This window comes from Ceratotherium simum, chromosome 25, assembly GCF_057802395.1.
Source record: "Ceratotherium simum simum isolate JZ-2026a chromosome 25, ASM5780239v1, whole genome shotgun sequence".
NCBI lineage: Eukaryota > Metazoa > Chordata > Mammalia > Perissodactyla > Rhinocerotidae > Ceratotherium > Ceratotherium simum.
The window spans coordinates 6,305,789-6,318,354 of NC_141924.1; the positions used below are offsets into that span (position 1 = coordinate 6,305,789).

General features: G+C 48.3%; 1 protein-coding gene across 1 annotated transcript in view; it reads right to left on the reverse strand.

Annotated features, from left to right (window-relative positions):
* Positions 1-465: 465 nt before the first annotated feature.
* The window catches only part of SAMM50 (SAMM50 sorting and assembly machinery component), a 34,296-nt gene continuing 22,195 nt past the window's right edge, over positions 466-12,566 (reverse strand). The window contains exons 12-15 of the mRNA XM_004437965.3: positions 12,164-12,231; positions 8,172-8,318; positions 7,299-7,440; positions 466-673 (exon numbers count right to left, since the gene is read on the reverse strand). Coding sequence (XP_004438022.1) covers positions 628-673; positions 7,299-7,440; positions 8,172-8,318; positions 12,164-12,231 — 403 coding nt within the window. The 3' untranslated portion in view covers positions 466-627. The remainder of the gene's footprint in view (positions 674-7,298; positions 7,441-8,171; positions 8,319-12,163; positions 12,232-12,566) is intronic.

Sequence of the window (12,566 nt, forward strand, 5' to 3'; positions counted from 1 at the left end):
TTTAAGCCACTAGGTTTGCCGTAATTTGCTGGAGCAGCGACCAGAAACTAGCCACCGGTCTTGTTAACACTGCTATTACCCTCTAGAGAACACACTGCCCCTCTTTGCCTCAGTGTCCCTAACGACACACGCATTTAAGTGACGAACACCTGGTGCCGTGGCTGCAGCACCGGCCCGCATGGTCTCCCTCAGCGCATCCAGCCAGAGCGCCCACGCCCTCCACCAGCGGGCCAGGGCGTCCTCTGGGGCTCTGCTGAATGTTCCGGTACATGGGAACCAAACACTGAGACTCAAGAGTCCGGGATGAACAGGAGTCTGGAGACGGTCTGACAGGACCTTCCGTCTGGGCAGGGACACGTGACAGAACGCAGGGCGACTTCACCTGCCTCATCCCCTGCGTGGTCCTCAGGAAAAGCCAGCATGGGGCACTCAGCTGGGGAAAGCAAATCATATCCAGGCTGCATCTGAGTGTTTGTCTTGAACATTTATTAGCACGGCTGCACAAGGACTGCAGTCAATGAGTCACCCGAACGTGCTCACTGCAGAGAAAGTGTGTGGCACCGAGTGACCACTGCGGCCCAAGGGTCAGAGATTCCCCTGGAGGGTCTGCAGGACGCTGTGTGCCGGCTACAGGAACCTTATCCCGGCTCCAAACTGGACGCCATCACATATCCTAAAAGAAGGAAAGAAAAAGGGCAGGAAATCAACCCTGTGGTCTCTCTGCTTGCCCCGCCACTTGCACAATTCCATAAACAGGCAGCCCTGCCTCCAGCAGACCCCGTCCTGGACTCGCCCTCTCCTGAGGGGCCCGCCAGTCACAGCCCGGTGCTCCCGGAGGGCCCCGGGCTCCTCCTGTCCTGGTCTAAGCAGCCTTGGGAGAACGGAAAAAGGGAACGAAATGCAGACACAAATCCCCCTTGGGTGCTCCCTCCTCACCTCCTTCCCGTTCCCCCAGTCCCGACCCAAGTGGCACAAAGAGAAAAGAAGGACCTGGGAGAGAGGTGCTTATGAACAGTAAAACCTCTGCGGGTAAGAAACAGCTTTGTGTTTATTTCTGAGGCTACCAGCCAAGAGGAAAGTTGTGAGGCACCTTCTGTGCAGAGCTGAGTGGTGATAAGAGAGGTGTCCTGGCTGAAAGCAACAGAAGTGGCTCTGGAAGGGCACCTGGCAAAGCACAGCACGCGGGGAGGAGGGAGGACGGGAGGGAGGAGGCAGTGGGGAGGACGGAGAGGATGGGGAGGGCAGAGAGGACATGGAACACGGAGCAGGGAGGATGCAGAGGGCACAGGGAGGACAGAGAGGATGAGGGAAGACCAGGAAGGATGGCAGAACTTGGGGCCGGGACAGACCCTAGAAGGGTCCCAGGGGCTTATGACGACAGCAGGATCCGCAGCCCCGCAGGAGCCTACCCTGACTGCCTCATAAACCTGCTCCAGACCCAGGAAAGGAAGGACACAACGAGCTCACGTTGGTTGCAACATCTGCTACAAGCCGACGTTCTGCAGCTTTATTCCGAATGTTGTTGATAACCTGCTAACAGCCCACTGAGCCTGTGTTCTGGTGAGCGACAAGGGTGAGCGGTGAGGAGATGACTACGGACACAGCAGGAGGAGCAGAGCAGGGCCCTGGACCCTGACCAGAGCGCCCACAGGCCTCGCTGCCCCGGCTACCGCGCAGGACGCACAGTTGTGGGGCTCCCTGTTTCCACGACGGCCTGCATCATACTCTGGAACGCTCAGAACAAGAGTCACTGGGCCTTGGCCCAGCACCTGTATTTCTGAGATCCCACAGTGATGCTGGTGCGCAGCCGGGCTGCGAACCACGCCGCGGTGTAGAGGACGGACCCCCACGCTGGCCCACTGGACGCTGTGCTCGGCGGCCAGAGTAGTGCTGTAGATGGGACAGAGAGCCTAACCCAGGACCCACACACCGGGGAGCACAAGCTTCCAGGAAAACGACACTCTGAGCCTCAAACAGCAGCTGACGTTTGTGGAACACAGCGTCTTTGCAAGTTCTGGACAATTTCTAGAAAAACTGGACAATAGTAACAGCTCCTTCATCCAAAGGAAAGTTGATATTTCTACTGTCATAACACCTGTGCCCTCGCCCGCTCTGAGGAATTGTGAGCTATGAAGTTTTTCTTTTTCAACCTGACTGCGAGCGAGGGAACAAAGTCTCTGATCTATTCAGGAAGCCAAGATCAATAATCATTACTGTTGCTGCCGACCTTCTGCAGGGTCATTAGCCAACGGCACCAGCAGAACTTATGTGACCAGAAGGGACAGTTGCAGTCCCTTTGTGACCCAGAGTCAACCACACCAATGTCCTTGAAAGGTGAAGATCTACAATCAAAACTGCGACTGCATTTGTACAACTTAGCTCTGCTCAGATCTAAATGATCTGTTTTTATATTTCACACTATCGGGTCCATAAAAGTGGCCTATGCCGGCATCCACTATTTAGAAATGTCTGAAAATTAGCTACAAGGTGACAAATAAGGCAAGGCATTGGCTGACATACTTCAGAACTAGCAGGCATTCCCACAGAGGCTCATTTACTCCAAGCAGAAACAGATTCAACAACTTGACAAGCACAGGTTTATGTTCAGAGACCAGACGAACACGTCACAGAAGCAACACCCACTGCAAACACTCAGAGCAGCGTCGCAGAGTTACATAACTCCAGGCGCACTGAGACGGCCTCACCAAAACCTCCATCTTTCTGTCGTGTGTCCACTGTGTCTGTATTCTTGTTACTTGACTCAGGAGGCACCTCAAAAAGAGTCCTACGTGTCTCCCCGTCTCCCCCTGCCCCCGTCACAGTCAGGGGGCAGGCCTGGCTGCCTGCACCCCAGTGCCACCCTAGAGGCCTCCCTGCCGGCTCTCTGCCTGCCTCCAACCCGGCACTGCCAGGTCCGCCACGGGGGTCTTATGAAGGTCACGCCAGGGGCCGGGCACCCTCCTGCTGCTCACCCCTCAGTGCCTATGCACAGTCCCCCAGCGTCAGGAGTGACACGTCTTCAACAGGCTCCCGCCCCTTCCCCCGGCAATCACTCAGGAACGCCAGGCGCAGGTCTCAGCACAGGCAATTCGGCAGTGAACAGGCAGACGAGGGCCAGAACTCCAAGCCCTTGGCATGTGCCTGAAGGGAAAAGGCCAGAGAGACTGGAAGGCAGAGATGGTGGGAGAAGGGAGTGAACGGAACTCCGGCCCTCCAGCCAGCACTCAAGGGCCTCTCCCCCCCTCACTTCTGCTCCTGCAGAATGACATATCCTGGCAACCACTGGCGTTTCATGCTCCCACACCCTGGCTCCAGCTCTTCTGTAGCCTGGAGTGCTCTCCCCTGCAAGTCTTCAGCTGTCCTTCACAAAGCTTCAGCTCGGCTATCACCTCCTCCAGGAGGCCCTCCATGCCCTCCCAGCCAAGATGATCCCTCTTCCTGTCTTTCTCCATTACTAACTGTGAGCTGCTCTCCCAGTGAGCCCCCCTGATTCCTCACCAGGTCTCCAGGGACGGCACTCAGTACGACACGGAGTGACAGAATGCTGTTAGATCTCAGAGATAACAGTGCCATAAATCACCTCTGGTCTAAAATTTAGCAAACATTTCAAAACTGTTTCTATTTTTGTAAAGGTCTGAATCCTAATTACAGAGTGCCTGCACTAACTATGGGGGGGAATCTATGGATCATCTGCACACATATAATTCCCCATCCTGCTAGGTGCCTAACTTTAGAAACAAAGATTAAATTCTGGCAACATCACTCAAACTTCCTGAAATTCCAATTTTGATGATAAAACTTCAAAGCCACAGACGGAGTGAAGGCGAGCGCCACACTCAAGGGTACCAGGCTGACCCTACACAGGGGACATTGTACACTAACATTTGCCGCAAGTGCCACGATGGAAGCCCGGAGCTCCCATAGAGCCCGGGGCAGAGGAGCTTCCTCCTGTTCTGGTCTTTAAATACCAGTGCACAGCATGCTGCTTCCTTCCAGGACAAATCACATTTGAAATTAATCTCTGAAACACTTCAAATTTAACCTGGAGGGAGAGGCAAAGCTGAAAGGTGAACCTAACTGTTCTGTGTAAAGCTTACGTGAGAAAGGGTAAGCGAGGCAGGGCCTGAGAGCGCTCCTGATTCTCAGAGCACACTGACACCCGGTGGCCTCTAACGACACTGCAGCCACAGGGACGGCAGCACACGGGGGGGAGGCACCCCACCTCTCAGTCGCAAGGACTGGATTTGCCCCAAGTCATACGGCCAGGGAGTGACAGGGCAGGGGCCGGCCGTGCAGCCCCACCCGCAGTCCGCTGCTGTCTCAACGCCAGCCGAGAGGGCAACAGTCAGTTCTCAACGGTCATTACAGTGAAACTGACAGTACAGCTCCAGCTAAAAACCTACATGCACTTCTAGTTTTCCTCACAATAAAAAAAATTTATAATGTATTTACTTGTATAATTTGGACTAATATTAAACACAGTTAATATACACCGACTGATCGTCATGGAAACACCCTGTGTATTCTCTGAGACAGGGAAGTTAGCATAGAATTGAAATGTGAACCAAAAAATTGACCAAGGAGATAAGCAAGGAAGAGAGCTGATTCTTATCTTTCTACAGTGAATACCCAAGGTGCCAAAAACCCAGTGTGGGGACGAAAGGAGCCTCGCCTCAGCACGCGGTCTCTCAGAAGAGGGGGTGTGTGCGGCGGTTCTTGTTTGCTTGTTCTGGTGCAGGAGAAAAAGCACAGGCCGTGGCCTCAGCCAGGCTGGCGCTACAGCCCGGCTCCGCCACTGGCCCGACTGCTGCCACGGCCGAGCTGTCTCCTCATCTGCGGAAAGGGGAAGCGCCCTCCACTGCACAGAGCTGGGGTGAGGCGGCACAGTGAAATCAAGCGCTCGGCTTGCCGTCTCACACGAGGTAAGCACTCATTAAATCCCAGCGATCGCCTGCCCTCCCCAGAATGCCGTAACTGCTCTCAGAAGAGACACGGGGTCAGTCAGACCCTCCCTACACTCAAAGCGTGCTTGCTCCACAAGCACCAGCCTCACCGGGAGCGTGTTAGAAACGCAGCGTCTGAGGCCCACCCAAGACGGAAGGAGTGTCTGTCTTACCAAGACCCTAGGGGAGTGGGAGCACAATGCAGGGTGAGGACCGCAGGCCTGGGTGGCCTCATCACACACACCCGACCGCATCCCGGTGTCCGTGCTGGAGCAGGCTCATGCTCCGCACCTCTGGTGCTCCCACAGGGATTCCATTAGCACCTGGCTGTTAGGCCAGGGAGACCCGCATTCACACCTGTGGTGGGAATCAGGCTTTGCAGAAAGCAACTTGCAAAACTAGCCTCATTTACCCAAGATCATAAAGGTTTGGGGAATCTTTGCTAAGAAGTTATCCAATGCACAAAACTTGCTCTAGGAAAAAAGTGCCCATTTATTCACATTTCACTGTCTCTGAAATCAGGACACAACATCCCATCTGTGGCGTGACTCAGACACATCAGCCAGGGGGCAGCCACACAGCGCCCATGCGCAGAGAGAGGGGAAACGCCTCCTCAAGGGACACTGTTTGTTTCCTATGTGAAAAGCTGGCCCGGCAAGTAGACCAGTAGCAACAACATGCAAGATCACCGACATCTACTGACAACACGCTGGGGGCTCGAAGTGCTCTGTGTGCATTAAGTCACTTAGTTCTCAAACCTGCAAAGTAGTCGCTATCATTAGCGCCCACTGTCTGGACATGAAAATGGAGACCCGGAGAGGTTAAGTAACTCACTCCGGGCCACACAGCCAGAGTGGCCAAGCGGGATCCAAGCCCGGCAGCTGGGCTCCAGTGCGCACACAGCCCGTGCGACTAGACCCGTTAGCTTCTGCTCCACGCAGAGAACAGGGAGGGTGTGGAGGTGAGCTGACTGTCGTCAGAGCAGCTGCTGTCTGTGAGGGCACTGCAAAGAAGGGCTCGAACATCCCAGGGGCCAGGGCAGCTCTGCAGCCTGACTCAGCATCCAGCGAGACGGTAAAGAGCAGACTTGACAAAACCGAGGACCGTGACGGACCTGGAGGGCAGACACTGCCTGCACCTGAGCCCTGAGGCTTTGTTAAAAGCTCGCTAACGTGGCCACCACCACCCCCTGCACTGAAGTAGAAGACGGCAGGAGTAAACGGGTAGAGTGTTCCCCTAAAGCAAGACAAACTACAACTTCACGCTTGACACCCGGGCTGTGACTCCCACGGCGCCACCATTTGGTGGCCACGTAAGTGAAGATGGAAAACTGAAGAGAAAAAATGTAGCCTAGAGTACTGACTGTCTAAGCATGAAAATAGGAAGAGATGATATAGACACCACGTTATGGGCAGAATGTCTGTGTCCCCCAGATTCATACGCTGAAGCCCTAACCTCCCACATGATGGTACTTGGAGGTGGGGGTCTCTGGGAGGTGATTAGGTTAGATAAGGTAATTAGGCGACCACATCTCATTAGGTAATTAGATGAGGTTATGAAGGTGGGGTCCCCAGGGTGGGATCAGTGTCCTTGTAAGAAGAGACACCAGAGAGCTTGCAAACCAGGCAGTGGGCCCTCCCAGGAACCAAACCTGCCGGCACCCTGGACTCCCAGCCTCCAGAACTGTGAGAAATAAATGCCTGTTGTTTCAGCCGCTCAGTCTGCAGTATTTTGTTAGAGCAGCCCAAGATGATTAACACGTACTACAATGACAACACTTCTGCATTTTCTTAAATGTATACAACGCAGACCAAATAATACAAGAAATGGAATGAATTTCTATAACTCTAAATGGCCTGACACCACACTCATCCATGTAACATCTAGCAAAGCTTGCTCAGTGAGATTATGGGTGGAGAAAGGCCAAGACGGTGGGCTCCTGTGCGGCTGAGAGAAGGCTCTGGAGAGGGAGTCCTCTGCAGCCGGGAGCACAGCTTCGCCCACTCCAGCCTCAGTTCCTGGCCTGCGAAGTCACCCCTGGAGACACCTCATTCTGTTTGCAGCAAGCAGGATCGGCAACATCTGGCCAACTCCTCCGGCCAGACCCCAAGGAGCTCCCCCTACTCGGCAACAGTAAGTGCAAACAGTGTGAGGTGGTGGGATGGGAAAACAGCACATTTTTTTCCTCCAAACTCGATGGAGAAACATACATATATTTTCATTCTTTTGCTAACTATTCAATTTCTCCTAAAATCTTGAATCTTAAAGGCCACTGATGAAATGATTAACCACGTCGAAAATAAAATAACATTACTAGAGAGTGCAACGTAGCTGTGGAGAACTCCCAGCACCTACCTGTCACCTGTCTGCACGCCCATGGGGACGCAGTAATTCAGCTCCAGCCGGGCGATGTTGCCAAGCCTGAGGACGATCCCGGCACCGTAAGACCAGCGGATGCACTCAGCCAGCTTACGAATGTGAGCTTTGGGGCCATCCCCTGAAAAGAGAAAAGGGGACGTGACCAACAGTGTGTGGCCCCTGTCCTTCCAAAGCTGTCCTCAGACAAGCCCTGGCACTCTTCCTTGCTATGTGGCCTTAGTAATTTTTAAAGCCAGACCTAGGTATTCAAGGAGAATGCACTAAGTGAGATTAGGACTGAAATCGAGAGAGGGCTTGGGACCACGCTCACTCACCGCCCCAGAAGAAGCCAGGCCTCCGCAAGCCTTTGGGCCTGGCACGTTCTACTCCCTCTGCCTGCAATGGCATCTCCCCAGCCCCTGCCCGCTGAGAAGCCCTACCCCCAGGCTCGGTTTGAGGGTCTTGTCTTCAGTGAAGCTTTCCAGCTACCTCTTCACCCCCAAGCTGGATCCATCCTGTGGAGTCTCCTGTGGCCCTGAGCTCCCTGAGGAAGGGACCAACTCACACTCAGCACTGTGGCTACAAGGACCAGCATAGAGCAGGTGCTCTAGAAACGTCTGCGGAATAAATGACTGGATCCTTCTTTGCAAGACAGCATTAGGTGGTGATTTTTCATGCATGTTTCATTCACTAAACCAGCAACTTTATTCTGGACACTGATCAGGTGTGGCAGGAATTTTTTTAAAGTAAGGTCTGGTCCCTAAATTTAAAGACTATGTAATCTAAAAAGACAGACATCCACTTGTGTGCCATGCTCTTAAACATAAAGTCAACTGTGCCACAACGGTTTCTATATAATCCAAGTTTTACCATAGTTGAGGTTGCAGAGGTTTCCTGCGTTGAGAAAAAAGTGTGTTCTGAAGAGTTCTCCAAAGCCACCCTGGCCTGGCCGGAAGGGTAACGGGGTGTACAGGTGTAGGCCGCCGGCCCAGTACGCTTCTCCACCCAGGTAGTCTCCTAATCAAGGAAGGGCACAGAAGAAAAACAAGGTCTCACAGATTTAAAATCACACAGACACCCCACAATGTATATAAGCAAGATGCATGCTGTGTACATAACACCCAGTGCTCAACTCCGTGACTAGTCCCTCTTCTGACTCCCGATGCTGTTGCCCTCATGTTAAATAATCTTTCCTTTTCTCCTCATTTGTTTTATAATTTGCTTGAACTGAAAAAGAAAATGCTAGTGTAATTTAGGAAAGAATGAAATCAGTAATTTATCATACCTGCAAAATGCTTGGAATAAAATAAAGTGAACTCATGGAATTCACTTTATCGACACCTGCAGATTACCAGATCACTGCCACCTGGCAAATGAAATGCATTATTTTGCAAAAATTTCAAGACCACAGTATAGAGAGAAAAAAATGGAGAAAATGTCTGCAGTTTCTGGAAATGGCCGTACATGCTATTAATCAGAAGGCACAGAGTCTGCTACTCACTATACGAGGAAACAGCTCAACATCTGCAAAGAGGCTAGTTTTTAAAGGTTCATGACCACTTGGGTTTTATTTTTCCCCCTTTGGACAAAGGTTATTTTGCCAAAATTCAAGGCTATCCACTGAGCTTACACATGTGCATTATTTCTAAAAATGCTCCTATCCATTCCACTTTAACTACCAAGAGCCACAACATCAAAGCCAGCAAAAAACCTCCAAACCCTGAAACGTCTATATTTAGTTGCAAAATATTACTTGTAAAGTGTCTTAGTCCCCTTTAATACAAAATGACAGACCAGGAAAAAGAAAAATGAGCTGTCTCCAAGATTAGCCTCAAGGAAGGAACTGCTTATTCATGTAAAGCCTCCAGCACCCCCTCCCTCCCTTTTAATACTGAAGCTCAAGGGGAAACAGAACAGACACATAACAGGAGGGCAACTGTGTCTGTTTTTTGTTTCCCAGCAACTGCTCATCTCTTTTCTTAAATAACCTATTTCATTCTGATCATAAAAGTAATATGCTCATTGTAGAAAATCTGAAAAGTACAGGGAAGCAGAAAAAAGGAAAATCTCCTTTAATTTCTATCATTCAGAGATAACCAGCTAACATCCTGGTGTTCTTTCATCCAGTGAATTATAATGAACAATTAAATAAGAAAATAAAATGGGAGTCATTTTATATTTACATCTTTCAGTCCCGCTTTTTTTTTTTAGTTTAATGTATTGTAAGCACTTTCCTCTAATACTTTAATTTTTCAAAAATGTGATTTTGACGCCTGAATAATCACATACACGTACCATAATATAATGATCTATTCCTCATCTATTGTCACATGGGTGTCCAACTTCTTGATAGTGAACATTAACCCATGATGAGTTTCCTTGCACACACAAATTTTTAAACCCTGTCTTGAAGTATAATATACATACAGAAAAGTACACACATCCTAAGTGTACAGCTCAGTGCATTTCCACCCACGGGGCACACCCACATAATGAGCACACAGATCAAGAACAGACATGTGCAGCCCCTGGAAGGCCCTGTTCTCCCTTGTAATCACTACTTACCACCCACACCAAGTGCAAGCACCACCCTGTCGTCCGACAGCATAGCTCACTTAGCCTGTCTCCACACTTCACACAGACGGAATCATACAGTACGCATCCTCTGGGTCTGGCATTTTTTTTTTTTTTTGCATGTTTCTGAGGCTATTCATGCCATCATTCAGCCAGTGGCTGTAACTTGTTCATCTTCATTGCTGTATAATATTCCACAGTGTGAAGATAACACTACGTGTGTATCCATTCTATTGTGGATGGGCATTTGGGTTTCCAGTTTCCAGTTTGGGGCTATTATTAATAGTCCTTGTAAGTATATATTTTAGGCTCTTGATACGTATCGTCAAATTGTTTTGACAAAAAGTTAACGGCAGTTTACATTCTTGCCCTTAAATCTTATCAATAGCCTATCTGATAGGTCATTAGATGGATAATCATTGTGTTTTAATTTTCAGGCAAGTGGAAGACTCCTAAACTTTCATACGTCACTATATAATACTTGTTTATAATGAAAAAATAAAACTATCTATAAATTGCTACTTTTCTTAAAAAATGACACTAAAAAAGCACTCTAAAAACAAATGAAAAGAAATAATCCATATTTTGTGCAAAAATTTATGCACAGGGCAGTCATTATTTATAATAATATAAAATGGAAACAACAAAGGTGTTAAAAAATAGTTAAGAGAATCAGGGTAGAATATTTGATAATGAATAATATGCATCTATTTAAATGATGTTTTTGAAGTTTTTAACAGCACGTGGAGATACCTCTGATATAACATCAAGGGTTGGAGAGGGTTCCAGAAAACAGGAATTCTCACACACTGCTGGAGAGGGTAGGACAAGCTTTCTAGAAAGCAGCAGAAAGCCTTAAAAATATTCAAAATCTTTTGATCTGGCAATTCTACATCTAGAACTTTTTATCATAAAGTAAAACTTATACATGAGCACAAAAATCCAGTTAGATTATTCACTGTTACGTTGATTGTATAAAAAATAAAACAGACCAAATGTCCAAAACTTGAGATTTGGTTTAAAAAGGTTATAGTATGACAATAAGATGAAATATGCAGCAATTAAGCATGACAAAGGTTCTCTCTCTGATTCATTACTGGTGGGAATGCAAAACGGTACGGCCATCTTGGAAGACAGTCTGGCAGTTTCTTACAGAGCTAAACGTAGTCTTATCATGCGATCCAGCAACTGCACTACTTGGTATTGACCCAAATGAGCTGAAACCTTCTGTCCAAACAAAAGCCTGCACGTGAATGTTTATCAGTTGTACTCATAACAGCCAAAATTGGATGTCCTGCAACCGAGAAGTCCTTCAATAGCTGACTGGATACACAAACTGCGGTCTGATCACACACTGCAATATTACTCGGCAATAAAAACATACGAGCTATCAAGCTATAAAAAGACAAGGAGGAACCCTAAATGCATACTGCTTAGTCAAAGAGGCCAGTCTGAAAAGGGCACACGTTGTATGATTCCACCCATATGATATTCTGGAAAAGGCAACACTATGGAGACAGTAGAAGACCAGTGGCTGTCAGGGATTAGGGGGATGAGTCAGTGGAGCGTGGTGGATTTTAGGGTGGTGAAACTTCTGTATGATACCGTAATGGTGGATACATGCCATTATGCCTTTGCCAAAACCCACGGACCTAGACAACACAGAGTGCATCCTAATGTGAACTATGGAATTTAGTAATAATGCATCAATTTTGGCTCATCGATTCTAACAAGTAATGCAAGGTGTTAATAATAGAGGACGCTATGGAGTGTACACAGCAACTCAGTAGATTCTGCTCATTTTTCTGTAAGCTTAAAACTGCTTTCAAAAATAAAGTCTATCAATTTAAAAAAATTATAGTATATCAATAAGATGAAATAAGCAGCCATTAAAAATGATAAAGTATTTATTCTTATAAAAACTTTTTTCATATATTGTTGAGGGATGGTCGGAGAAACAGGTTAAAAAGCACTATGTAAACCAAACAACACCAGAGCATAAAGACACGTGTGCTTAAACAAGAGAACGCTCACACGCGTCATCTCTGTGCAATGGATCGCAGGTCACCGTCGTGTATTTTTTGCTTGGATATATTTTCTCATTTTTCTACAATTCCCCCCAGAGATATCTTTCCATGTCTGCTGTGTGATAGATGCCATGTTAGGTGCTAACCCCATTGCACTGAAATATAAACATCTATTATTGTAGTAATTTAAACAAATACATGCTTTCAAAAATGAGATGTGACCCTGATTTCGATTTGGTGGTGTTGTGGGGAACGACAGACCTTCACTCTGTGGCCCAACGCTGTGCATGCTGAACCCGCGCACGCTTGTTGGTCCCCCGAGGTAAAACCTGGAACAGAAGGGCAGACGTCAGAGGAGAGCCAGCGGTGAAGGTCTACATTGTACAAGGAAAGCACAGGGAGCAGACAAGTCAGGCTCACGTGTGGTACTGGATCTTTGATGACATTTTCACGTGGCACAACATTTAAGGATTGGGAAGATGCACAGAAGTAAGGTGAATTTCATAAAAATCCAAATTTCTAATCTAAACCAAAATCTAAACATCTAAAGAAACACTTCAAACTTCTGGGGATGTAGGTGAGATACAAGGCAGAAATAAAGACACTTCTTTAGAAAAGAGGGACGGGGTGGACTGTCCGTTATAAAGCAATGATCTGCTGTCTG